The sequence below is a fragment of the Corythoichthys intestinalis genome, chromosome 19 (genome assembly GCF_030265065.1).
Source record: "Corythoichthys intestinalis isolate RoL2023-P3 chromosome 19, ASM3026506v1, whole genome shotgun sequence".
In the NCBI taxonomy this organism is placed as follows: Eukaryota; Metazoa; Chordata; class Actinopteri; order Syngnathiformes; family Syngnathidae; genus Corythoichthys; species Corythoichthys intestinalis.
Window position 1 is genome coordinate 10,352,627 of NC_080413.1, and position 27,482 is coordinate 10,380,108.

At 38.7% G+C, this 27,482-nt stretch overlaps 1 protein-coding gene across 3 annotated transcripts; it reads right to left on the minus strand.

The window, feature by feature from the left end:
• gpcpd1 (glycerophosphocholine phosphodiesterase 1) lies at window positions 1–27,239 on the minus strand. 3 transcript variants are annotated; one of them, XM_057823222.1, is made up of 21 exons: window positions 27,123–27,222; window positions 26,959–27,056; window positions 26,649–26,724; window positions 22,255–22,345; window positions 22,083–22,167; window positions 18,922–19,009; window positions 18,352–18,393; window positions 15,544–15,667; window positions 12,812–13,058; window positions 12,588–12,750; window positions 12,388–12,517; window positions 12,247–12,301; window positions 12,061–12,156; window positions 11,883–11,957; window positions 11,631–11,670; window positions 11,472–11,530; window positions 8,162–8,227; window positions 7,948–8,084; window positions 7,723–7,858; window positions 7,503–7,663; window positions 1–1,203 (listed from the first exon to the last, which is right to left on the minus strand). In XM_057823222.1, the coding sequence occupies exons 3-21, from the start codon at window positions 26,695–26,697 to the stop codon at window positions 999–1,001; spliced, it is 2,049 nt and encodes a 682-aa protein (XP_057679205.1). In that variant the 5' UTR covers window positions 26,698–26,724; window positions 26,959–27,056; window positions 27,123–27,222; the 3' UTR covers window positions 1–998. The 3 variants fall into 3 exon arrangements, with proteins under 3 accessions (XP_057679205.1, XP_057679204.1, XP_057679207.1); XM_057823221.1 differs by having other exon boundaries at window positions 26,959–27,239; XM_057823224.1 differs by having other exon boundaries at window positions 18,934–19,009; window positions 26,959–27,238.
• Window positions 27,240–27,482: the final 243 nt, after the last annotated feature.

Consider the following 27,482-nt stretch of genomic DNA (forward strand, 5'->3'; position numbering starts at 1 on the left):
TTCAGCTGATTCTTTATTCTAAATGAAAAGATCGCCATGCTTTTTCACATAATATTGTGACAACTCATTGAGTAATGCAAACTTGTTTACATGACACTGCATGATGCGCACCACCATGCGATAAAGTATTGGTGCTATCAATTACTGTACATTACTGTAAGGAACTAGAAAATAATGTAACAGAAGGCGAAAATAGTCCCCCACCTAACTGGCTGCCTATTTAGATATATATATTAAAAATAATAATAGCTGACATGACCCTGATATGAGAACACGCAACAACTCGTATCAAGTTTAAAGGTGACGTTGCATTTTCAAGTGCCAGAAAATTATTAGGTTTTGATGTTCATAAAAGGTTACAGGTACAATCTGCAAAATTAAAAAAAAAATGTTTTTAATAAAACAAACAAAAAAGAAAGAAGTTCATGAAAGCCAGGTATAAAAAAAAATCATTTTGGAGCTCTTATTTTAAAAATTTTCTCACTTCTACTGCTTTAAGGTAATGACTACATGCGTACAATAATGGCACATCCTGTTCTTCTACCTATATTAATACACCGTGATCCACTATTGTTCTCCTATTGCTGTCTATATCACTGATTTTTCTGTTAACCATGTTTTTGTATTGAAATGACCTTCAAACCAGTCTCACAGATTTTTTAAAAACATTTCATGCTAGCAATTGTGCGTGTTTGTGTTCAAATAACATTCAAAACGTGTTTCAAAGGTTATTAGTAAGTTTGCATGTTTAAAGCTTGTGGGAGGTGTATTTTAAGGCTAAAACTTCTAAATCGTAGATTTTCAGTTATCACGGGGACATCTGCAACCTAACTTCTGCGATAAACGACAGACCACTATATTGCATAACGTTTAATGCACTAGGTCACATTTCAATATCCCTGCTTGATATCCGAAAGCAGACAAGTGAGCGTGAACGGAGGTGCTTGAAAAATTTGAACTTATGACACACCAATCCCTTATGTGAGCATAGGAGGAGCCTATGAAGAGCTGAGGCCCGAATCAGACTCGGCGCTCCCGCTGCAGGCCCGCTCCTTGCCGGCGACGCACGGCGCTGAAGAGCACGGTATCGAGTAGCAGGAGCAGGCGGGACTCTTGAGGGTCTCCTCGGTGATGACCTCCCGCAAGGAGTGTTGTTCCTCCACCTGGAAGATGTTTGGCTGTTCCAGTTGGTCCTCACAGATCCTTAAGAAACAACAAAACAAGTGGTTGATGTCATGTTAAAGTGCAATCACGTCATTTGCAGGGTGAGCAACACATTCTCATTTGTTCGACTTTGAAGCTTGAACAAAAATGGGACATGAGACCAAAATAAAAACATGTTCAGGCACCCATTTTTGCCTTCCGTCATTGGAAGGAAGTACTTTTTTACCAAACCCAGCCCTTCACCAAAGCACTGAAACCTCATTCCCCCTAACAAAAAGGCAGGACAGGTAGCATCAGAAATCTCTAACAGAAGAATGTGGAAGGCCACCAGTGTGTTGAAGTCAAACAACACTGAACTTTTCCAAAACAATGGTCGCCGTTTTACACGTCACACCAGACTTCAATTATTGTAGTTATCACATTCCAGGACTCTGTGCCAAGCACAAACAGAGTTGATGCAATATTCCATCTGGTACATCTCCGATGCATGAAATTTGGATGTTAAAGGCCCACTATGATACAGCCAAATCAAATGCTTTTTATTATCTAAAGCAGTGGTTCTTAACCTTGCTAAAGGTACCGAACCCTGTGAGCTTCACACGTGCATTTACCGAACCCTTTGGACTGAGAAAAACCTTTTTTTAAATTAAAAAAAATGTTTTGTTTCCAAATTCAAAATCGATATATCTAAGCTAACAAACTAAAACCCAAGTGAATTTCCATTCAAATTTCTTCTAATTTAGAAAGCTTGTTTTTGAAGAGGCCAAATTGTATGTAATCCTTATGTGTGCAGCATCAACAGAAGGAGGAATATACCTTGTATTGTTAAACATTTAACCTGCTTGGTTGCATTAACCTTAACCGTGCAGTTTTTGTGTGAATTGAAAAAAAAAAAAGCTCGTAAATTGGGGACTAACTAGTCCAAAACCTGGTCTAAAACGCCACTTTGCCTGGATGTAGTCAGCGTCCAAAAATAGGGCCCTGTGTGTCTTAACCTTCACCGAACCCCTTAGACTAACTCAGGTTAAGAAAAACTGATGTTTGCACTATTTTGATTTCAACAATAAATATAGTGGTGTAATATAGGCACTTTACCATAACTTCAGTTGAAGTTGTTCTCTTATTTTTCACAGAATATTTATTTGGCCCAACCTTAAAGTTGTTACATTTATCATTATGAAGCATCACAATACATTAGACCAGGGGTCGGCAACCCCAAATGTTGAAAGCGCCATATTGGACAAAAAAAAACATATGTCTGGAGTCGCAAAAAATTAAAAGCCTTATAGAAGCCTAATAATGAAGGCAACACATGCTGAATGTTATTTGGCCCAACCTTAAAGTTGTTACATTTATCATTATGAAGCATCACAATACATTAGACCAGGGGTCGGCAACCCCAAATGTTGAAAGCGCCATATTGGACAAAAAAAACATATGTCTGGAGTCGCAAAAAATTAAAAGCCTTATAGAAGCCTAATAATGAAGGCAACACATGCTGAAAGTATCTGTATTAGCTATATTAGGCTACTATCAAAATGACTAAGTCGGTTAAGTTCCTGTTTATTTTCCCTGCAGTGCATCCAACGTACGTGATTACTCTGTTGTATGATGCCACCTCAAGTTTAAGTTGATAACAATATGAATGAATTGTTTCATTGCTTTTATGAAATTATAGAAATGCAATAAAGAAATCCGATTTTTTCTTTATTTTGAGGTTTCGAAAAACAATAAAATGGAATGTGCATAACATCCCCTTTGTCTGGGCAAGTCTTTGATTTTCTTTATTATTTCGGTTTTGCTTTTGAAGTCTCCAAATAGGTGTTCTGATTCTGATATGTTGATGAATGTCTCCTTCATGTACTCACCATCTGTGAACGGTTTTCCATGCTTTATTATCTCCCGGGCTGCAACAAAACATGCAGCAGTAGTGGAGTTTGGCGATGCAATCCACTTCTTAAATCTATTTTTGCTCTCCTCTAAGTTCTTCAAATCAGAAGTAATGGAATCGCGCTTTTTCTCTCACTCCCAACTGGGTACTCAGCTGCTGGTTTGTTTACAATAGCGACCTGCCTGGCATCCTGCCCTGCTGATAGAAACGTGTCGCAGGCTATGACGCAAATCTTCGTTGACAGAAATGTTTAATATTTATTCTACAACTTTTTACAGCATTGGAAGACGTTAAGAATGTTTGTCATTTTTGTCCTCTTACAGAAACCATATCAGAACAAAAAATATATTTCCCTCAACCATCTTTTTCCATTTTCAAACATTTTTGAGAATGCTCCAGGGAGCCACTAGGGCAGCGCCATGCGGTTCTCAAAACACAGGTTGCAGACTCCCGCATTAGACATAATAAGTCCACGTCATAGGCATGTGCCGGTTACCGGTTTCAAGGTGTAACGTGGTATGAAAACGCCACGGTTTCAAAACCACAAAAAAATTTTTTTATCATACCATAGTTACAGTATTTGCTTTTTTTGACGTCCCAAAACAGTGACGAGACATTCGCGGTTTGCAACGGCATGCTCACCCCTCCCCTTTCAGTTGTTGCTCTGTCCTCTGTCTGTCAGTGACACTACACCTGAGTTTTTTCCCACCTCAAAAATAGACAAACTCGCTAGTATGGGAGTACTTTGGCTACCGAAAAGAAACAGACAGCCACAGCTTAGCAGAGGAGGAAGGACAGCCGACGTGCAGGCAACACCGCCAATATAATTTCACATTTACGTGATCATCCGTCACTTTAAACAAAATTTAAGGTAAGTAAACGCTGTCATTCACGTTTCCCATCAGCTACGAGAGATCACTCAAGCTGGTTTAGTGTGTCTAGCGATGGTAAAAGAAATACTATATATAATATAACCTTGTTATCGAGGCAGACAACGTGGCTAGTTACCATGACAAGACGGCTAACTAATTTCCTCTCTACCATTAGCCTAATTTTGTAAAGTATTCTGCCATTTTAAACATCTGCCAGTTTGCAAATATGTTGTGAAAAAAAAAAAAATCCTGTTCAATGGGAAACAGTATTTTTTTAGAAGATTTTTTTTAACCCATATATCTCAAAATAACACATTTAGAGCTATAATTGCGATACCGTGAAACCGTAGTATTTTAGCTTAAGTTAATCATACCGTCAAAATCTCATACCGGCACATGCCTAGTCCACGATCACATATATCTGTATCATTTGATATCGGATTTTTGGAGTTGGACAATATCGGTTAAAAAGTCATTAACGGACAACTCTATTGTCTACCTGTGAATTACAAAGCCCTTTTAAAATGCTTTGTGTGCTGAATATCACACATGATAGAATGCTCTACATCCCAGCTAACAATCCTGTGATTGAATGATTGACATGCCGAAAACCAATCCTGTGATTAGGTTGGAGTTTCCAGCTCGCCTTGCCAATGAGACCTGGCTAAAGCGGAGACACCGGCGGCCGGAATATCCAAGCGTTACATTATTTTATGTCATCGCTGTCTCCTCACGTCTGATATCAGGAGGTGGAGTCGTATTTAAAGTGAAAACAATGACCAGAATCGGCTATAAGATGCAGAGGAAACTGGCCTGTGTTTTGCTAGCCAACAGCATCATTAGCCACACCTCTGACTTGGATTGAAAAACTCCAGCACAGTTTTCGGCGTACTAAAGGTTTCCCTTTATCAACAATGCGATATATTTAGATTAAATAGGGTGAAAAGTATCATTGTGGGCCTTTAAATACTATTGATAAAGAAAGAACTGTATTGTAATGTCTAGTTAGGTATGCACTTGCCGCAAGGCTGTTAGACCACACTGATGCGTATTTATTTGTCTAAGGCTTGAGGGAGCATTTTTTAGTATAGTGCGAGACAGTTAAACATCCTAACTCCAGCAGCATAAGGCTGGTGAGCTTTTAAGCTTTCAAAGTCAAGCGAGACTGTAATCCCGTTAAGGACTATAATTTTTAACCCTGTGGCGGATCGCATGCGGCTGAGATCAAAGCGGAGTGTTTGTTCTTGAATGTTTACACCAGTAAAAACCTTGATATTAAATATACATAAACATTTAGGAGGATTACCATGTGTTTCAAATGAGCTTTTGAGAAGTAGAATTTTTGACAAGGCTTACTAAAACTGTTTAGTTGTCCAATTTTTAGCTTGGTTGACTTTTCTAGTGAAAAATACATCCAACACGCCAAGTGCCAAATGCCCCATGCAAGCCATTCATTCATGTTAAAGCAACCCAGCAGCAGGGAGGCCATGCCAGGGTCCATACATGGCCAAAAGCAATGATAAGGCAGGGCAGTTGACCGGCCATTTTAGTTTAGTTTAGTCCCAACCAGTGTTGTTTTTGTCAACGATGTTGACACGCCATATTTCGTCAATGAACACTTTTTTCATGACGATGGCGAGACGATAACGAGCTAAAAACGTGTTCTGGGAGACTAAGACATAATAAGACGATTACCAGTTTTCATTTGACAAGGCGAGAATGGCAAAAGTTTCCGTCACATGTTCACAATGAGTGACATTTTATGCGTAGTTAGCCAGAATCTTAGCAGTGTCTGATTGTGTCACTCGTGACATGCTGTGGCCCCCCCCCCCTTCTCGACTCACCAGTGTGTCGTCTTCCATCTCCATGCAGGCTTGCACACACGGTAAGATTTGTTTTCTTGGCCAGAGAGAATATGCAATGTTGCTTTATTATTTAAAAGTCTGTGCTGGGTGTTTATCACACTAAATGTAACTCTTAGCGTTAGCATTAGGTTAATGCTAACAGGGAGCGTTTTCTTAGACTCTCGGAAAACTTGTTCTACATACAGTTGGTGGCGTTCAGGTGGGCATAATTAATTGAAAATAATATTATGTGTATGCGTATTATCACCAAGTTGGCGCTGTCCTTGTAGATCGATGCTACAATATGTGCCTGTCTGTCAATGGTCTTTTGAAATAGTTGGAAACCTGTTTTGATTCGTTTTGGACAAACATTGCCTAAATCTAGACGAAATTAGTGCTGCAAAGATGAATCGATTAACTCGAGTCATTCGATTAGAAAAAAGATTCAAATAATATTTTGCTGCTTCGAGTATTCGTTTAATTGAAGTGGTGTTGTAACGGTTTGTTTTGAAAGTGTTTGCATTTGGTTTTGTTGAATTGGGTGGATACACTGCCCCCTAATGGCAACAGTGAATAGGACATAACTAATTTCACGTGGCTGAATCCAGATGCTCCCTGTTAAGACCAACATAAGCTAAGTTTTTGTTTGAGCTAAGTTTTTTTTTTAAATGTTTTACTTATTAAAAGGTATATTTAGCCTTTTTTTGTGGGAATAAGTGTTTGAACCATTTGTTTAGAGCATTGTAATAATTATAAAAAAAAAAAAATAGCATTTCATAGCATTTTAGCTAGCAGACTTTTGCTATGTAGTTAGCCAATTGTTCTTTTGTTGTACTTAGATCCCCATTAATGTTTTTATACCGTTTATGGCTCAGCTCAAGTATTTTAATTTTTTATGTTCCCTATCCGATTACTCGATTATTCGAACAAACTAGTTCATCAATTAATCGACTACTAAAATGATGGATAGCTGCAGCCCTAGACGAAATTCGTCTAGAGTTTTCGTCAACAAAAACTAAACGAAGACAAACAGATTTTGTGATGGTTATAAGATGCCTAAGACTAATAAGTATTATAGTCCAAAAGACTAAGACTGAGACGAAAATTAAAAGTGCTGCCAAAAACAACACTGGTCCCAACGTCCTATTGGGAGGACAACTGTCTTGTATTATCAACAACAAGCTCCTGCTTTCCATTGTCAAATATAAGCATTCAAGCATTAAAATGCCAGAAAGACATTACAGCAATCTGAGGGACTCGACTCAGAATTTGGCAGCGAGACGTCTGTAATTCTGGGGGAGGGAAAAAAAGGAAAAGAGTTAACACATAAGATGCCTGATGGAATGTGGAGAAAAGCATGGTTCTCCTTCTGGTGCTTATTTTCTCGTCTGCCTTGACCAGCACGAGCATGAAGACGTGAAGGAAAATGTGGTTGCGAAAACAAACACGTGGAAGGCAGAAGTGAAAAAAAAAAAAACCTGCTGAGCATGCAGCTTTTTCGCTATCCGAGAACTCTTTGACCTTCTCCAGAATGAATACACAATTAACTGAAATGGCACTGGACCGCCACTAAAGGCCATTAAACTCTTTATTGTCATGAATTATCAATTAGCGATGCTGTTCTTTTGAGGTCCTGTAGGAGGCAGCAATTTGATTAACTTTGCATTAATGCTAACAGACGGTAAAAAGTGAAAATAAATCATGAAAGCACTAAAAACATGAATGTTTTACCTGTCATAGATGAGCCCATCGATGCCCTGCTCCCTCAGCTTCCTCCGGTTCTCGTGATCGTTGTTGTCGTCGCCCCAACTGAACACCACCAGGCCTTTGCTGTGCGCCTCGCTGATGAGGCTGAAGTTTGTTAGCAGCTCCTCAGTATGAGCGCTGATGCCCTGGATCAGACATTTCTTGTTAATAACGTCACTTGTAATGCAGAAGGGGGGGCTCATACCAGGATGTCCTCGCTCTGAGCGAAGCTCATGGCGAACTCGGTGGTCTGGCAGCGGATGTCCATCAGCTCCGGGTACTTTTCAGAGATTCCCTGCGTCAGGAAAAGGATGGGATACTTGTTCTGCTTGCGGCGCACCCTGAGGGATAATCGTAGACGTAAACATTGGTTAGTTTTAGGTAGAACATGCTTAGCCTATCGGTACCAACAGGTTGTACGCGAGCTTACATAGAGCAGATATCTGGGTCAAAGCAAGAGAAGACGATACGTCGCTTGCCTCCTTCCCGCAGAACACAAGACAAAATAATGTCTAGGAACCTGTTCATGTTGAAGTAGGATGACATGTTGCCTTCCCATGAACCGTCCTGTAATGACAAACGTTAATCATATACACTTTTTAGTGTATATAGTTGTTGAGAACTTTTATAGTTTTATAGGTCACCTTCATCTGACAGATCCACTTCAGTTCGATGTTGAATCCTACATGTTCAGGCAGAGCCTGGAAGAGCTACGAAAACGGGGCAGGAGGAAAAATCTTCATAAATCAAGGAGATAAAAGCATGCATTGCAGCGCTACGGATGTAAATAACAATCAAAAATCATGTTCTGTGCTAAATATTTATTCAGTTACTGTTCAAATTGTTTCATCAATTGCTAGTTATGGTATTTTCTAACAATTTATTTGACAGTGGTGCCATAAGACTGTCAAAACACAATCATAATTATGACATGTCTCTGTCCTGAGCATTCATGAATGCTTATAACAGATGTCATTAACTGTTATCCGGCAAATGATCTCCCTTTTGAATGGATGCAAAAGATCCAAGATGGACAAAAATTGAGTTAGTGACATAAATTGCCAAATGACACTTAATGACTTAAGCATTCAGTAATGTCCATGATAGTGTCATGTCATAATTTTGATGATCTAATGACAGTCTTATGACACCGCTGTCAAATAAAGTGTTACCTAAAAAAATCAACAACAGCACTGGACTATAAGCCACAGGTATCAAAATGAAGGAAAAAAGTAGCGGCTTATAGTCCGAAAATTACGTAATTGTTCCCAAAAGTTTATCATTACACAATGTCAGACAATCTGTCAATATTTAGATGTTGGAATTTACTACTTGGTCACATTTGATGTTGAAAAAAAAAAAAAGCAATAAATTATATTTTTGGTCAGTAATATTTTCACTTGTGTATAATTTAAATTTTACATACAGTGCCCTCCATAATTATTGGCACCCCTGAAAAAGATGTGTTTTTTAGCTTCTAATAATTTTTTTTTTTTTTTAATTCAAATAATATGGGACCTTAATGGGAAAAAAAAGAGAAAAATCCAACCTTCAATACAAGTGCATTCATTCAGTGGGGAAAAAATCCCACATAAAGAAAAAATTATTTGACATCAAATAATGTGAGTCACAATTATTAGCACCCCTGGTGTTAATACTTTGTACAACCCCCTTTTGCCAACAAAACAAGGTCTGGGGACTGAGACGGCCATGGGAGGAGCTTGATTTTGTGTCTGGTGAACCATTTCTGTGTAGATTTGGCCATATGTTTAGGGTCACTGTCTTGCTGAAAGACAAAGTGACGACCCATCTTCAGCTTTCGGGCAAAGGGCAACCGATTTTGATTTAAAATGTCCTGGTATTTCAAAGCATTCATGATGCCATGCACCCTAACAAGGTTCCCAGGGCCTTTGGAAGCGAAACAGCCCCACAGCATCACTGACCCACCCCCATACTTCACAGTGGGTATGAGCTGCTTTTCAGCATGCTCATCTTTCCTGGCACGCCAGACCCACTTAGAGTGTTTGTTGCCAAAAAGCTCAATCTTGGTCTCATCTGACCAAAGCACACGGTCCCAGTTGAAGCCTGGGACCGTGTGCTTTGTGGTCTCATCTGACCACATGCACTTGTATTGAAGGTTGGATTTTTCTCTTTTTTCCATTAAGGTCCCATATTATTTGAATAAAAAAAAAATATTAGAAGCTAAAAAACACATATTTTTTCAGAGGTGCCACTTATTATGGAGGGCACTGTAAATCTTTTAATAGAATTATCTGCTTGACATTATCGGTTATCAGTTGGAACGAGGAGGAAATTATCAGTTATCGGTTGAAAAATGCATTATCGTGCATCACTAATCGTTGTTTAATCGAGTTTCTCAACGCCTGAATAAAGCTTAATCCCATACCGTATCAACCAGACAACAAAGCCATCAGCAATATCATGCAGCACCAGAAGCATTCATGGTAAGAAATACTCATCATTGATTAGCAACAGCATAAGAATGTTATTAAAAAGAATTCAGAGACTTATTGTACTTTAAAAGTGTTGAAATTACATAAAATGCAGACATTACTAGTATTTATAGTTTTAAACATATTGTATGGCTCTCACATAATAACATTTAAAAATATGTGGTGTTCATGGCTCTCTCAACCAAAAAGGTTCCTGACCCCTGCTCTAGAGTTTAGACAAGGAAGATTGACTAAACGACGATTAACACATTTGTGCCTTTGATCGTAGAGCTACAGAGCCCTCAAGATCAAAGCTACAAACCTGTTAATCGTCATAAACGTTAAGTAACAAACATCAGCTACTCTGGAAAGTTTGGTAGCACTGCTTAGAAGGAGGAAGAATGTTGTGCTGTACGAGCATGAAGCAGAAAACCAAATATATGGCGGAAAACACTTGAAGTTCCGCATTGAGACCCCCAATTTGGCAAAATTTCAAAATTGTCCTATAGGCATGTGTGATACATCACTGGAAAGCTTAAAATCTCAATTTTCTGGGGGAAGAAGAATTTTGAACAGGAGGGCATTTTATAATTTTTCTTTTTTACACAGCAAACCCGCAGCTGGAGTTGAGAGCATGAGAGCAGAATTAAAGACGCCACGATTTTAACAAGATATTATAGTGTACTTGCCTTTTTTGGGGGGGGAATTTTAAGGGTGAAAAATGTTAATACAACAAGGGTCGCAATGCAGAAATCGCAGACATCAAGGAGTGGTCGAGATTTTCTTTTTCATATATTTACCCTTTTAAACTTTTTTTTTCTCAATTTTTCTTTGTTTGGATCGATTATTTATCATGTAAAATATCCGAGAAAATCAGACAGTTACAAATAAAATACAATAAAGCGATAGTTAAAAGGTAGATATCCGTGACTTTTTTACAGACACCATTTTTTTTTCATTGTGACGTAATTTGTTTAAAAGTTTAAAATATGCTAGTGAATAATTTTTAAACGTTTTTTTAACTAAATATTTGACATCAATTAATGATTCTAAGCTAAAAATGACATTTTGAATAATAAATATAATTAATTACCTTTGTTTTATGACTGGTTTGAAACAAAAGCGGTTGCACGATGTATGTAAACGGAGGTTTCCAGGGTAAAACGGACAAATTAAAAATAGCTCAGGGGCTTAATGCGCCATGAATCTGCTATGGCAGCATATAGACATATTTTATCAAACGCAACAATTGTTTTGCCTTAAAATACAGCAGTTTCTTTTAAAGAGGAGTACAAGAGCAGAAACTGCTTTTTCAGTCTTGTCTGTGTTTTCTGCCATATATTTTTTTAAATTAAAAACCTGACCCTTATCACTTGATTCCGATCCTGTGAAAAATAATAATAATAATAATAATAATACATTTTATTTATAATGGCATGATCGGCCCTATTTTCGATCATGTGATCAGATCGGGACATCCCTACTTATTTTAGTGTCATACCTGCGATAGCGACGGAAAGGGCTGATGCTCGTCGATCTCGTCATCATCCTCCAATACATCTGGGAAAAAAAAAAAAAAAAAACGAGTGGTCAGCTGGTAATTCAATGTCACAACTGAATCAGCGTTTGGATTAAAAACAAACAAAAAAAAAAAACAGACCTTTGAGATCACTTCCCTTCATGGCAGTGACGTGAGCCAGCTGAGCAAACAATGCAAACACACAAAAATCTTGAAAGTGCCAAAATGTGCAATGACAGTCCATTTTAACTTTTGCTCTCCATGAAAAAAAGCGTCAAATGTTATGAAAAACACTAAAATATCAAATAAAACTAATTTTAACCTTTAAATGAAATGCTGACATTTTAATACCCAATGTTTTGTAAGACAAGTAGAGTGTTTTATTTTTTTCACCTTGAGAAGCTGTAGCTGATCAAACGTCAGATCTTTGACAGGCACCTCGATGAGCTCCAGAGTGTGGTCATTTTTCTGGAAAAATGCAAAACAAACATCCAAGTAAAAGATAACGTACTGCTGAGAATCTATTACGGCAGCACACGTGCGCATTGTAACCTCAATTCAAGGTTGATACCTTCTTTTTAGTGGAAATGCAGCACGTGAGGTCGTGGTACACGATAGGCACGGCGTCCTTGGAGAGGTGGACGTCGAACTCCACATAAGCGGCCCCCTGAGCGTTCAAACATAACATAGCCTGTGTTTTAAAATGGAGTACTATACAACACGTTGCGCTGCTTTTATTCAAATTTGATGGACATACGTGTTTAGCGGCACTCTTGAATGAGGCGATGGTGTTCTCTCGCACTCTGTGATGCCTGGGAAACACAAATATTGCATGTTGAAAAGCTGGTACACAACCTGGGAAGCCAAGGAATCAAAGCCGCCTTCACACAGCTCATACTTGGCTGCTTGCGTGCTGCCGGCTCCACGGTGACCCACGTTCAGGGCTCTTCCTTTCTTCCAGTACTTGGCGAAGGTGGCGCTCATTTCGCACTGTAGTCCAAGGATGGGTCTGATCACCAGGTAGTCCACTGCAACACAACAGAAAATTGAGCTTCTTCCTTTTTATGGCCATGCCCTAAATCTCTACGGATTCCTTACCTCGCACTTTGCCTATGGTCTGCCTGGAGTTGCGCCCCATGATGGGCAGCGTGACTAGACCGTGGTCTCTGCCGCTCTCGAAGAAGGTGGAAGACAGGAGACAGGCAGTGCCCACGTGTCCCGGGTGAACATCACCTTGGACCACATGCTCGCTTAGATCCTCCTGCAAGTCGCACTGTTAGAAGACGACTTTCAAAGTCATCATCTCTATCAGGTCTTCTTGCCTCAAAAAACTCAAAAGTGAGCTCCAGGTTGTCAGGGTCCATGCTGTGGATGCTGTACTCGGTCCACTGTGAGGGCTCCAGGGCGTAACCGCACTCGGGCTGCGAGTGGCGAGACTTGTAGCATTTGGGGCTGATCATGCTGATCTCCAGGGTGGTGGGCACTTTGTGTGGGGACGACACACTCTGTGGGTTTTCCGCTTCCTCCTCATCCTCTTCCTCCTCAACCCCCTCCAGCGTCAGCTTGATCCTGGGCAGATGGCACACTTATGAGCTACATGTAACTTAGGCTGTGTTCCGACTAAAAGCGTATATGATTCCAATCAGACTTATCCTCAAATCTCATTTTTAGGGCGGACTGTTCACACAATTTTTGGTAGAGTTGTCCGATAATGAATATTTAACCGATATAACTCCAAAAATCTGATACTGATACATAGACTTCATAATGATACTGACGGGACACATTCCACAGACACTGTGCCACGCATTCAAGTAGGAGGCCATCCCACAGTCCACTTCAGTTATTCGCAATCGGTCGCAGTTATTCGACACATGCAGCGATCCAACAGTGGATTTAGGTTTAAAAAGTATGAAAGCTGTACCGCATACAAACGGGAAGGATTGTCTCAGGAGTGATTTGTCCGAGGATTCAAGGTGATTACTATAATTTATCTATCTATTACTATATTTTTTTGTACCATGCATGCATTTCAAAACACTGAAAAAAATCAATGGGAGAAATTAGCCGCTATGGTATTGGCGTCATAATTCGCATTATTTCCGTAAAATATATGCTAACTGCCCATTTTTTTTTGTTTTTAACCAAGAATCGAGTCTGTTTTATGTTCATATCTATAAAGAATTCAGGGATTTAAGCATTTATTTATTTCACATAATTTTCAAATGTAAAAAGCTCTTTGTGATGATGAGGCGGCGCTTCAGTGGCTTGAAGACTAGCATCACATTCGACATATTTACGTAAAATAAATGCTAACTGCCCGGCGAAACTGTTTTACGTTCATATCTATAAAGAATTCAAGGATTTACGCACGTAAAAGGCTCTTTGTGATGATAAGGTGGCACCACAGTGGCTTAAAGACTAAAGATTAAAGACTGTTTTATGTCCATATCTATAAAGAATTCAGGGACTTAAGCATTTATTCACAAGAATTTTCAACGTAAAAAGCTCTTTGTGGTGATAAGGCGGTCCTACAGTGGCTTAAAGACTAGCAGCACATTTGACATATTTACGTAATATAGATGGTAAATGGTTTTCCATAAAACGCAAAAGCGCTTTTCCACTTTTCAATGCACTCAAGGTGCTTTACACTACATTGCCATCTACCTACTGGTGACGCAGCACCAGGAGCAATGTGGGGTTCAGTATGTTGCTCAAGGATACTTAGGCGAGTTAATCTGGGCAGGGAAACAACGACTCTACCACTGAGCCACGCCATCCCCAATGCTAACTGCCCGGTTCTTTGCTTTTTTTTAACAAAGAATCGAGATTGTTTTACGTCCATATCTATAAAGAATTCAGGGACTTAAGCATTTATTCGAAATAATTTTCAACGTAAAAAGCTCTTTGTGATGACAAGGCGGCACTACAGAGGCTTAAAGATGAGCAGCACATTCGACATATTTATGTAAAATAAATGCTAACTGCCCGGTTCTTTGTTCTTTTAACAAAGAATCAAGACTTTTTACATTCATATCTATAAAGAATTCAGGGATTTAAGCATTTATTCACAAGAATTTTCAACGTAAAAAGCTCTTTGTGGTGATAACGCATTATGAAGTCTATGACTGATATCAAACCGATACAGATATATGCATATTATGGGTAATTGTATTGTGATGCCCCACTGGATTCTTCGATCATTAAAAATGTAACAACTGCGAGGTTTTCCACATTAACATTCTGTGAAAGATAAGAGCACAACTTCAACTGAGGTGATCAAAAAAGTGCCTATATTTCACCACTATATTTATTGGTGAAATCACTCTGCTCACATAACAAATTCAAAGCGTCTTAGTTTGGATATATCGAACGGTCAATAAGCATAACTGCTGTGATATGCATTGACTGGCCTTTGTACACAGGCAGAATGCTTCTACATTCACTCTAAAGGCAACATGCATATTGGCCTAAAACCAAAAATGAGAAACCGATGTCGCTATTCCCTGATATAATTTCATAATGCTTTTATCAGCTTTTATCAATTCTTTATCAACTCTAATTTTTAATAACTATCCAAATCAGATTAGGGCCTGTTTAATAACTATCCAAATCAGATTAGGGCCTGTTCAGACTGGGTCACAATATTGACACGCCTGACCTGTTGCTGTGGCAGCAAAGGCGTCACCCAGCATAAAGTGACTTCACGGACAGTAAAAACTCCAACGAAGGCGTCAAGGCCAATAAAAACTCATCTCAGCCGTTCAGACTTGTCCATATCTGATATGAAACTACTTTGTGTACGTTGTTTCAATCTGTCACAAAAATTTCTATGCTTTTTGACTGTCCAGACTACAAAAGCCATCCAGTTTCAATCAGGATGGGCTACAAATCGGATTCTGGCCTCCAGCCTGAACAAGGCCTAAGTTAAAAAGTTGGTAATTAATGGTTATTAATTAATAGTTCAACTCATGATCAATGCCTATGAGTCGGCGTTTGTTTCAATCTGGGTCCAGAAGAGGTTGGGTATGTGCGGTATAAGGCTTTAGGCTACCTGAAGCGGGACTTCTTGAATTTCTTCTTGGTGATGGATACCGGAGACGTCTTGGAATAGTGCAGACGCAGGCGAATCTCTGTCTGGCATGTCAGCCAACCACTGTCGATGCACTTTGCCCCATCTAAAGCGTGGGAGGACACATTTTCTGCTGTGGTTGCTGACAGGGAGGCTTATCAGCTAGGGATTTTTTTTAAATGAGGAAGAGCAACATATTTCATGTTTAATTTCAGTTCTGTGTTTTAATGAGAGTCTCACATATGTTATAAACACGCTTTGTATTGTTATATAGCTACAGGGGTGGGAACCTCTGGGTACCTCACGATACGATTCAATTTGCCATACAGATCACGAAGATCTCACGATTTGGCGATACATTGATCAGGAAACCATTCTACAATATTTAACAAAACAACTCATGAACAGAAAAACAAGCTTTAGCTGTCATTGGGATGAGTTTATCACTTGCAATTGTTCAATCCATTTAAACATCCCTCCCACTTCAAACGGATTGGACGTCTATGGCTGTCAGTGGCAGCCAATGTCAGGCAGTGAGTTCATTTTAAGGGATTTCATGTCACTTCATGTTGAGTTAGGGTTTCTGAAAAGGACGTTACTCAAGAATGTCCCCAAATGATTAGGAAGCTGACTCAAAATCAACAAGAAGTAACCTGTAAATGCCCACAAAAGACTGCGTGCGAATGCCGTTTTCATTGAATGCGCGAGATGTCCAGTTTAGTCCAAATCAATTGGATGTCTAGCCCTGTCAATGGCAGACCGGGAGCTTAAGTAGAAATTACACTCATGAACAGAGGTGGGTAGTAACGAGTTACTTGTACTGTACTTGGTTACATTTACTTGACTAACTTTGTGAGAAAAATGTACTTCTAAGTGTAGTTTTATTAAGCCATGCTTTCAACTTTTAACTTTGGAAGATTTGTAAAGAAAAAACGCTACTCTTACTCCACTACTTTGGGCTACATGAGTCGTTTAATTCTTCCTCTTTATTCTATATATTAGATTTATTTTACTTTTTTGCCAGCGATGCCAAGAGTAACTCTACTAATTTCACCCATGAGACATTGCAACAATAATCACATGACACCATTATATCAATCAGACGCAAGCTTGCCATTCTATGATCACACCAGCCTGTTAAATCACGTGGTGTCTTTAAAGCACCGTAAAAAATGAAGTATTTGACCTTTGAGCGTTGCCCTCAACGTGACTCGAAAGCGCCGATTCAAAACTCTCTCCCAGATTTGGCGCCAATTGACCATGGAAAACTGAGATATGATCCTTTTAATTTCATAATCGTAACTATAAAATGAACTAACGTAATTTTTGGACTATAAGGCCAACCTGACTATAAGCCGCCAACCACCAAATTTGACACGAAAACGGCATTTGTTCATTGAGCTGTAGCCGCAGCTGTCCTCACTGTATCAAGGGATATTCACACCAAAAGATATTAACCGTTAACACTTTGACAGCAGCATCATAAGACTGTCATAAGGCCAAATGAACCCCAGGCAGCTTTGAACCAATTGGCTGCTAAGCTTCATAGCTTCAAGAAACTTCATTTGGCCATCACTGCTCCCTTTGTGGGAGACAGTCAGACCAGACTAAGATGCCTCGTAGGATGCATTGCAGCACTGCACATGTAAATTACAATCAAAATTCATGTTCCATGCTAACTGTTTCTTCAGTTACTGTTACTGTACAGTTACTGTAGTCGTTTCATTAATTGCTACTTATGGTAATTGGTAACACTTTATTTGACAGTGGCGTCAAATTGTTTCACTTTAGAATGGATGTAAAATATTCAAGGTAGACATAAATGGACTTAGTGACCAAATTTCACACTAAATGACAACCGTCAGAAACATTCATTAATGCCCATGATCGTGTCATGTCTTAATTATGGCGGTCTTATGGCAGTCTTATTACGCCACTGTCAAATAAATTGTTACCTATTAACCCCCAAAAAATCAACAAATAAGCCACACTGGACTATAAGCCGCTACTTTTTCCCCCTTATTTTGAATTCTGCAGCTTATAGTCCGAAAATTATGGTATTCACTATTCAAACTAGGGACTATTTTTTCCCACTAGAGGGCACTCGTGCTCTTTGGACGAATAATGCGTCATTTGTGTCATTTTTTTTCTAAATTCAATAATTATTTTTCTTTTTTATTGTTTCTCTTTGGCTTAATGTGGTTATGTAATGGGTTATTGTACAATATCATTATAACAACAGTTCATATAGATAACTTTGTGTTGAGGAAAAAAATACCATTGTTGAAATAAATAAATATCAAAAATGTAAGCAGTTACAATGTTACTCATTACTTGACTATTCTTTTTACCAAAAACCTTTTACTCGAGTACAGTTTTTGGATGGATACTTTTACTTGAGTAATATATTCAGAAGTAACGCCCCTCTTACTTGAGTAAAATTTTTAGTTCCTCTAACCACCTCTGCTCATGAAAGATTTTGGTAGCAACCTGTTGGTTCCTTTTTCTCTTTTAAACAGCGAAACCTTTTTAAATTCCTTTGGTCTACAAAGTATTGCGATTATGTTTTGACTGTATTTTGATATATTGTCACACCCCAATTCACAACTAAGGACATATTTTGTCATGCCTTTCCTCCTAAATGTAAATGGACTCATTGAAACATTTGTTTTTGCATAACAAAGTATTAAAATAAGTGTTTTCTTAATCAAGTAGTTGCATCATCTAAAACTCTGTATTTTTTGGAAAATAAAGATGGTTGTTGGTGTTTTTTGAGTCTATTACACTTACTGTGTATTCCAAAATGGCCATCGATCACATTTAGGTGAGATCCTGCAATAAAGGAAACCAGCATTAGAAGAAGCAGAGGGAAAAAATGTTCCAAAACAAACAAGTAAAATACATCCACCCAGAGCAACTCCATTTTATATTTACTTAATATTAACAATACCTTTACAATGCTCGATCAGTTTGTAAACACTGTACTGCAATTATTAAAGGACATGCCCTGAACATGATGTTCTGCCATATCCACAGTCAAACAACACAAGATATTATAAAAAAGAAACATTGCCAAGGATCATCAGGTAACATTAATTAAGGAGTGGAGTGGCAAAAGAAATTATGCCGCAAGCATATCTAGAACCAGCTTGGTCAGCTTGAGCCAACAGCCCGACTGTCGCTACTGCAGTGTGCGACAAAGCTTGTTCCAGAAAGTCTCCCAGCCCATTAATTTCATAAGCCACGTGCTGAATGTTAAATGGGGAAGCCATAAGAAACTAGCGATAGATTTAATTGTTTTTAAGCTCAGCAAGGAGTTTTATTTTTCCACGCATTGTACAAGCCAAGTCCATCGTGCACCTGTTGTAATACCTGTGGGGCTCACGGTGCGGGGATGAAGATGGCTCTCCCACACATTGACTATCACTTGACAAGGATCGCCCACACTCTGCAAGTACAATGTTCGGGTTTTGTTTTCACAATTTTAATGCATACAAACGATAAAATATTTCAGTCGGCTTCTCCAGTCATCTCTGGACCTGACCATCAGGGGGGTTCATATCTGAAAAGGGGGATTTGTTAGCAAATACGGTATCATAATACAGCGGTACCTCGACATACGATCGCTTCCACAAAAAAAATTGTTTTTACATCCAATAACATGCTCGAAATCTGACGATTTATGACAGTGCCGCTGTTTTGTTTGCCGCAAGACGGAGGCACGGCAGATTTTCTTGTGAGAGTAATCACAAGGGTTCCGAGAAGGTTAGTGGAGGTGGTGAAAAAAGGAAAAAGATTAGGCTTATCATTGAAATGAAGATGGAAATGATAGAAAAATATGAGCGTGCTTTGCACATCCGTGAACTGGCTCGTCAATACGGCCGTAGAATGTCTACGATCTCAATGGTCCTCCTCCGAGCTCCGTTTGCCAGTCTTTAGAAGTTAAGCTGACAATTATTATAGTGGTAACATCGCCAAAGAAATTGCCAGCTTCGTCAGGTTTTTTATAATTTATTTCAGAACTTGAGCAACACAAGACGCATACAGTTGACGCCAACAACTAAAGATGCACTGATACCGATACTAGAGGTGGGAATCTTTGGGCACCTAATGATTCGATTATGATTCAGAGGCTACGATTCGATTATAAATCCGCACTGACTGTGTTTTAGTTCCGCTTTACCTGGTATAATTAAATAGTTGCAATTTGAATGTTTGTGAACTGTTCTCGAATCTTCCACTGCCGAATCGCGAATAATCTAAGAATCGGAAATTTCGCACGTCTCTAACCGATACCAGTATAGGTGGGGGACGATCCGGCCCGAAATGGTGGCATCGGTATAGGCAAGTACCAACACAGAGAGCGCTGATACCATTTACCGGTCCAGTATTATAACACTTGACCGCAGCCTTTTTTTCTCCTGACGCTCACTAAACTCTCTAGAATCACTTTGCATGCCAAGTAGCTATCGCTATTGGCCACTCTTAACCAATGCCGGGGCAGCTTTTTCATATGTAGGAAAAACAAACTACGAGACGAAAATGTCGACCGTCTGGACATATTTCATCTTATAATTCCCGTCAAGTGCAACAACTGCATGCAAGAGTTGCAGCCTGAAAGTTTCGAGAGTTGGGAGTTATACCAGCCAGTTTCAATACCTCAAACCTGGTAAAACATTTTACGACGAAACGTGAACGAACACAAAGAGTTTGAGGCTACAACAGCAGCAACTGCTACCAAAAGAAAGGTCAGCTCCCACCGTTTACTTTTCTTTTATTGTCTTTTACTGAAAGAAATGCCGCAGTAATTTGAGACCTGTTTCAAAAGTAGGGTTGCCACCTTTCAGAAATAGAAATAAGCGACGCCCCCCTCGCGCCCAAAACCGTACAGGTGACAGAAAAAGGGGACATCCCCAAAACTCCTAACATGCATAGAAATGTATCTATTTATATATATTTCGTATTGGTTCATTACGGACCGCAATTTTTAATTCCCAATTCGGAACAATTCCTTTATTTCAAAGGACGGGTGGCAAGCCAATTCAAAGGTGCTGTAGAAGTATGCTAAGCTAAGTGGCTATGTGTGTGCTGCTGCTGCTGGTGCACAAAGAGAGAGGCTAATAGAGAGAAATGATGCTGTGGTCAATTATTATGAAAGTTGCACTGTTTGGCCTTTGAGAGCCAAAACTCAGGGTTTAAAGTTTATTCATTATTCATATGGCCGATACTGCACAGACAGGTATCGGTATCGGGGGCCAAAAAATGGTATCGCTGAAACGCTACCAACAACAAAACATTAATAGAGAAAGTAAAATCTGTACCGCACCTTTCTCACTTTGCCACATCAGCCACCCGGTGCGTTCAGGTACAGCACGCAAAACATGTCCGCCAAATTAGTACCCGATTCGTTACATTATAACAGAAATTATTATATTATCATTATTCTGATTTTTAATTTATTTGTTTTGCTATGTGTAATTGCCATTTATAATAGAACCAGCAGGATCTACTAAGGATTTAGAGTAGGTTTTCGGGCTGTGAAACGAATTCATGGATTATAATGCATTCTAATGGGAAAATCCTGCTCGACATACGACCATTTCAACTTACAAACAAGATCCTCGAACGAATTAACTTCGTATGTAGAGGTACACTGTATGCCATTAATACCGGGCTCACTTTAACCCACCCAATGATTTAAATGGATGCTGTTTCTTTAAAAAAGGAAGAGTAGATTATATAATTTGTTGTTGTTGACATGCCACACCAAAAAAAAAAAAAAAAAAAAAAAAAAAACAGCATTTGCTTATCATGTTATTTATGGCAGTGGAATACGCACATCCAGCATATTTCTAGCCACCTTTACTCGAGTCTGCAGCAATAACGAGATTAGATACTGTAATTGTTTTCATTGACATGAAGGTCAAGGTCAATATACGAAAGTACGTTTTGGGAGAATGATTCAGAGATAGTCATAGTCTAAACAAGAAAAACGAGTGTTCTTGGACCCGCCAGATGACATACAGGGCATCAGCCAGATATGGTTTGGATGTGTCACAATATAGAAAACAAGTATGAATAGTCATAGCTGGCACAAAATCTTTGCTCCAGGCAAGGAAGAGAGTGAAGCTGCTTATTCACTGTATAAGAGACATTTTTCCCAAAGGATGACTCGTTAAGGCAACCATCTGCCGTATAACGAAACTAAAATAAAATACTCCTCTCGATAAGATGACATGTAATACAGGACTCAGTTTTTAGAAAATAGAGAGCGAAAGGCGCAATTGGTAGAATTAATTTAAAATAAATGCATCATGAAACGTTCAATTGTCTACGCATAAAAGCAGTGCAAGTTTCGCTCACGTGCCTGAGGTAGAAGTCTCACATTTTAAACTTAATAGCACAACCTTTGAACACATTTTTGAATAAATGTGAGTCAAATTTCAAACTTCAGCATCTCCTTTGTCCTTGTCACACCTGAGGAATCAGTTTAATATTTTAAAAAAATAACATCAACTCACTTTTGCTTCCAGAAAGAAGCCCTTGAAGTACCGGTACTTGACCTCGACTCCCCTGGGAATAGAGACCATCGTGGTCCATGTATTCCTGATGAAACGAGGGAGAAAATTGCAGTCATGAAAAGGAAACTCCCTTTCAAATGTTGTGTAATCGTAAAACCAAGCTTTCACAAACCCTTCATCGTTCTGTGCGTCCAAGATAATGGCTTTTTGGTAGCTCCAACAGCCCAGGGATACACAGCTCCCAACCACAGCAATCACCTCTCCTGAGGAACAATCAGGGAGTAGGAACCAGTGTTGTTTTCGTCGACAATGACGATTACGAAAATATTTCGTTGATGAACAATTTTTTCATGACGATGATGAGCTAAAAACGTGGCTTGGGAGACAAGAACATAACGAGACAATGTTCACAATGCGTGACATTTTCATATTGTAAGTTGAGTATGTCAGCTTGCATCGTAGCAGTGTTTGGGTCGTGTCACTCATGTGAGATGTGCTCCGCCTCTACCTCACTCTCCTCACCAGAGTTTAGGATATGTCTTAAGCGAGGCTGTGCTCCATCTAGCTTGTTTGCAAACACGGTACGATTTGTTTTCTTATCTTGGCAAGAGGGAATATTCAATGCTGCTTTAGCCTTAAAAGGTCTGTGCTGAGATCATCAGACTACAAATGTAACTCATAACATTAGCGTAGCATTCGCTTTAGCATTAGCCACTTGGCTTTTCTGGTCAGTAAATCTAGAGGAGAGCCAGTTGGCGAAATGGCAATTAGCTAATAGCCCACTTCAGCTGCTTTTTTTGGTAAATGAGCAATTCCTGGAATATACTGATTGCTTGCAACTTCTGGCTAGCAAAAAAAAAAATTACAGACTTCGCAGAGTTAAGCGCTTGGACATTTTTTTAAATTCATGGCTTCCAGGCGGGTTTAATTGAAAATTATGTACTGCTTCACCTGGTGACACCAACACTAAGTTGGCGTTGTCCATGTAGACGCTACAGTATGTGCTCGTCTGTCTCGTATGCTCATTCGAAATCGTTGGAAACCTTTATTTATTTTTGGACTTAAACTTTTGAATTTTACAGACGAAAACATTTTGAGTAGCTTGACTAAAGCTACACGAAATTTGCATGAGATTTTGTCAACTAAAACTAGACGAAAACGAACACATTTTGAAATGACTAAAATATGACGAAGACGAATAAGTATTTTCATCCAAAAGACTAAACCTAACCCTAAGACAAAAAATTAAAAAAGCTGCAAAAAACAACACTGGTAGGAACTGGTGCTGCAATCGATTAATTAGTGATTACTCAATTAACTCGAGTAATTTGATTAGAAAAAAATCTTCGAATCGAATTTTGCCGCTTTGAGTATTCGTTTAATTAGAGTGATGTTGGTTTGAAAGTGTTTGCATTTTGTTTTTATTGATTTGTGTGCTTCCTGTTAAGACCAACATAAGGTGGGTTTCTGTTTGACCTAATATGTTTTTTTCATGGGTTCATAATTTAGTTTATAGGTATATTTTGCCATAATTTGTCAGAATATGTCTTTGAACGATTTGTTACTAGTATTGTAAAAAAAAAAAAAAAAAAAAAAGTTAGCATTTTATAGCATTTAAGCTTGCTAACGTTTGCTATGCAAGTTAGCCAATTGTTGTTTTGGTTGGACTGAGATCTCATTTATTTAATTTTTTTATACCGTTTGAGGCTAAACTTGAGTAATTTTAATTCTAAATGAAAGTGCAATTGTGCATCGTTTTAAGAAACACTCTGGAATTTTATTTTGTATTCGCATTTAATGCTTTTTCGAAAGTGCAATCTTTGTTTTACATCTCCTAAAATTTATTCTGCAATGGATTGCATGTTGCTAATCCGATTACTCGATTATTCGGACTAACTAGTTGCTAGATTAATCGACTACTAGCTGCAGCCCTAGTGGGACGAGTGTTGGGCACGTTACTTTAAAAAAGTAATTATAGTTACTCTCTACGTCTTCCAAAAAGTAACTGAGTTAGTAACTGAATTACTCTATAGTAAAAGTAACTAGTTACCAGGGAATGTAACTATTTCCGTTAATTTGAAAAGAAGTTGTTGTCTGTCAAAGAATTTGAAATTTTCTGAGCAGTATTCGAGTCAGTTGAATAGAGAATAACAGACAGGTAGTTGTGTTATAGAACCTTGTAATATTTATTGCACCTCACCAGCAACAGATTTATCCTACACTTGAAGTGCAACAAAAATAAACATTTGAATTGCTTACCACAGATGTCGACAAAAGCTTTGCCCCGGGACATAAATTACACTTTACATGCACGTTCTTTCCTTTAATTTCGACCAACTTGAAATAGTGTTTATATCTCCACCTCGTAAAGGACAAATTTTCCTCTGAATGCTCTGCCATCATATCCCTCTGCATCTGTTTTGCGTGTGTGTGTTTGCCGAACGCGCTGTTCCGGTTTGTGTGTGAAAACACCGGCTCTGCAGTTTGTTTGGAAAAAAACAACTTTATTACAAACATAGGGCGAGACAATTCACATATAACCAACCGGCTCTGAAGTACGTGCGCTATTAGGCTCGAGCGTAACGTCACAGAATGGGCGATCACGTGACATTTAACAACAACGCAGCCATATTGGAAGTAGGTCTGGCTCGCGGGACATTAAACTTTAACTTGCCAGTTCGATAAAGAGACAAACTCGTTACTTAGGCGAAGAACAGATATGTGATCAAACTTGATGTGAACAATGTTGACCCTTACGAGCAAGCCGAAGAAAAATGGAGTAAAGATGTCGACGGTCTTCCACAATTACGCGAAATGGACATTCTGCTGTATTTATTGTTTGGTGTATGTTACTAAACTCATCAGCGATTCCGAAATTAAAAATCGCTACAAAGCTACGAACAGTTTTGCTGCGGATGGGTGCAGGACCTGCACATTATGACCATATCAAACGGCAACTCCATCGTTCTTACAAAGGTAGGCTATGTGTGATTACTATTTTCATTGCCATGAACCTGAACGCGCCCCAAGTCTTGGATGACAAATAAACCGAGCAGAGTAGACCCGCTACGGCTGGTAGTTTCTTCAGTTTAATCAAAGTAAGTAACGCACCGCTTTTGACCGTCATTAACGGTAACGGCGTTGTAACGGCGGAAAAAATAATTAGTTAAATTACCCCGTTACTAAAAAAATAACGACGTTACATTTATTCCCAACACTGAGTAGGACCCATTCTATGCGTAAGTGTGTGTGCATGTGTCTCTATGGGGCAGCTTTGAATCTCATAACGCTTTGTGTAATGACAATAAAGGTGTTCTATTCTATTCTAACCATGCTTTTATCCTTTCATTAACACTTCAGAAGTCAGAAACCTTGGCGTAATTATTGACTCAGACCTAAAATTTGATAGCTATCTAAAGTCCGTCACTAAATCCGCTTATTACCACCTAAAAAATATAACCAGAATTAAGGGGCTTCTGACTCAACAAGACATGGAAAAATTGATGCATGCATTCATTTTCAGCAGATTGAACTATTGCAACGGTATATTTACGGGTCTTGATAAAAAATAAGTCAGGAAGCTGCAGCTAGTACAGAATGCTGCAGCCATAGTCCTCACAAATACAAGGAAGCTGGACCACATTACACCGGTTTTGAAATCGCTACACTGGCTTCCAGTAAGTCAAAGGATAGGCTATAAAATACTACTGCTCGTCTACAAAACACTTAATGGCCTTGGACCAAAATACATGCTTGATTTGTTAGATTCCTATGAGACATCTAGACCCCTAAGGTCGTCTGGAACCGGTCTTCTGCATGTTCCAAGAACAAGAACCAAGCAGGGTGAGGCAGCATTTAGTTGTTATGCACCTCACCTCTGGAACAAGTTACCTGAACGTCTGAAGTATGCTCAAACTGTTAGCTCTTTTAAATCAGGGCTAAAAACGCTTTTGTTTAGCACTGCATATCCATAACTGTCTATATATTTCAATCTCCTTGCTTTCTATTCCTCTTGTGCTTATCTCCATTGCTGATTTCAACTATTATTAGTAGTAGTAGCTTTTGTTTTATTTTTTATTTATTTATATTTATTCTATTTGTTATTAAATGTGATTTTTATGTATAATATTATTTCCGATTTTGATTGTCTTGGTTTTTACGTTGTATTGATTTAAATGTGATTTTTATTATCTTCATGTGATGTAAAGCACTTTGAATTGCCTTGTGTTGAATTGTGCTATATAAATAAATTTGCCTTGCCTTGCCTTGCCTTCAAACAACAAAGACAGTAGGAATAGAGAACAGTTCTATTACAGTTTTTGTTTAGTGCAACTCTATTCTACCCATGCTTTTATCCTTTCATTAATTAACACTTCAAACAACACAGTAGGAATAGAGAACAGTTCTATTACTGTTTTTGTTTAGTGCAACTGCTGTCAAACTGCTTTGAATTTATATGAAGAAACTTGAAATGAGTACAGTTACAGGCTTAATTATACTTCATTAAAATTCTTCCAACGAGTGTGTATACAGTACTTTTACGGTGTTGCGTAAGGTTCAACAAACCTGGGCACGTTTCTCCTCTGACAGTCAGGGTCACCTGGGACACATCCATTGTTGACAAACTGACGACTAGCACGCGCTAAAACACATTAAATCAGAGAAATATGTCATTCAAATACAAACATGATAGGTAAATGCTGTCGATAGTACACATTAATATTACGAGTGACTTATTATTTGAAAATAAACCACCAAATTGAACATCATTTAAGATGTGTAGTGATGGCCTGATGTTATGGGGAAGCATTGTAAACGTTTATTTAAAATAAATGGGCAAATTACAGATTTTAAAAGAGTTAAATATTAAAATTACCTTCTCAGGCAGCCATGGAGTGCTTAATAACAGAGTCCAGGCCAGCTGGTTAGGTTACGAAAGCATCTTTACAAGTAGTCACGCATCTCGTCCCGTGCCTGCAGCGAGCCATTACCGTCCGATATCGAGCAATATTATTGAAATTGTTATTTTTTTCCACCTACCAACGTTAACGTACAAATCTCAACTCTCGTTATATGGCACAAAACCGAAAAGCAGGTCTCACAAAAGATGTGTCTGAAATAGCAACGAACATACTAGACCAGAGGTTAGGGAGGATGAAAAGGATTTTCTTCAAATTAAAACAAGCGATAGGCTGAAATGTAACTTCCCTGCAATTCAAAGGCAATACTATGGCCGATACAGCAACAATATGTCTAATCTAAAAAAACTCAATGGACAAAAATGATGCTATTAAATTCTTTATACATCACAAATGAAACGCCAACTGTTTTACTTTGAAAGACCACGTTGAAGTTGTTCGCCTTGTTTTTTTCCGGATTCATCCTCCTTATACATCCGGA

Bases quoted from the DNA above. Each gene is read 5' to 3' on its own strand.
- gpcpd1 (XM_057823221.1), bottom strand. From the start codon at position 26,697: ATGGATGTGTCCCAGGTGACCCTGACTGTCAGAGGAGAAACGTGCCCA. The intron at 11,671-11,882 runs GTGAAAAAAATA...TTGTTTGCTCAG, and splicing joins ATCAGCTACAGCTTCTCAAG to CTGGCTCACGTCACTGCCAT. The intron at 1,204-7,502 runs GTAAAACATTCA...TTGTTTCTTAAG, and splicing joins GATGGGCTCATCTATGACAG to GATCTGTGAGGACCAACTGG.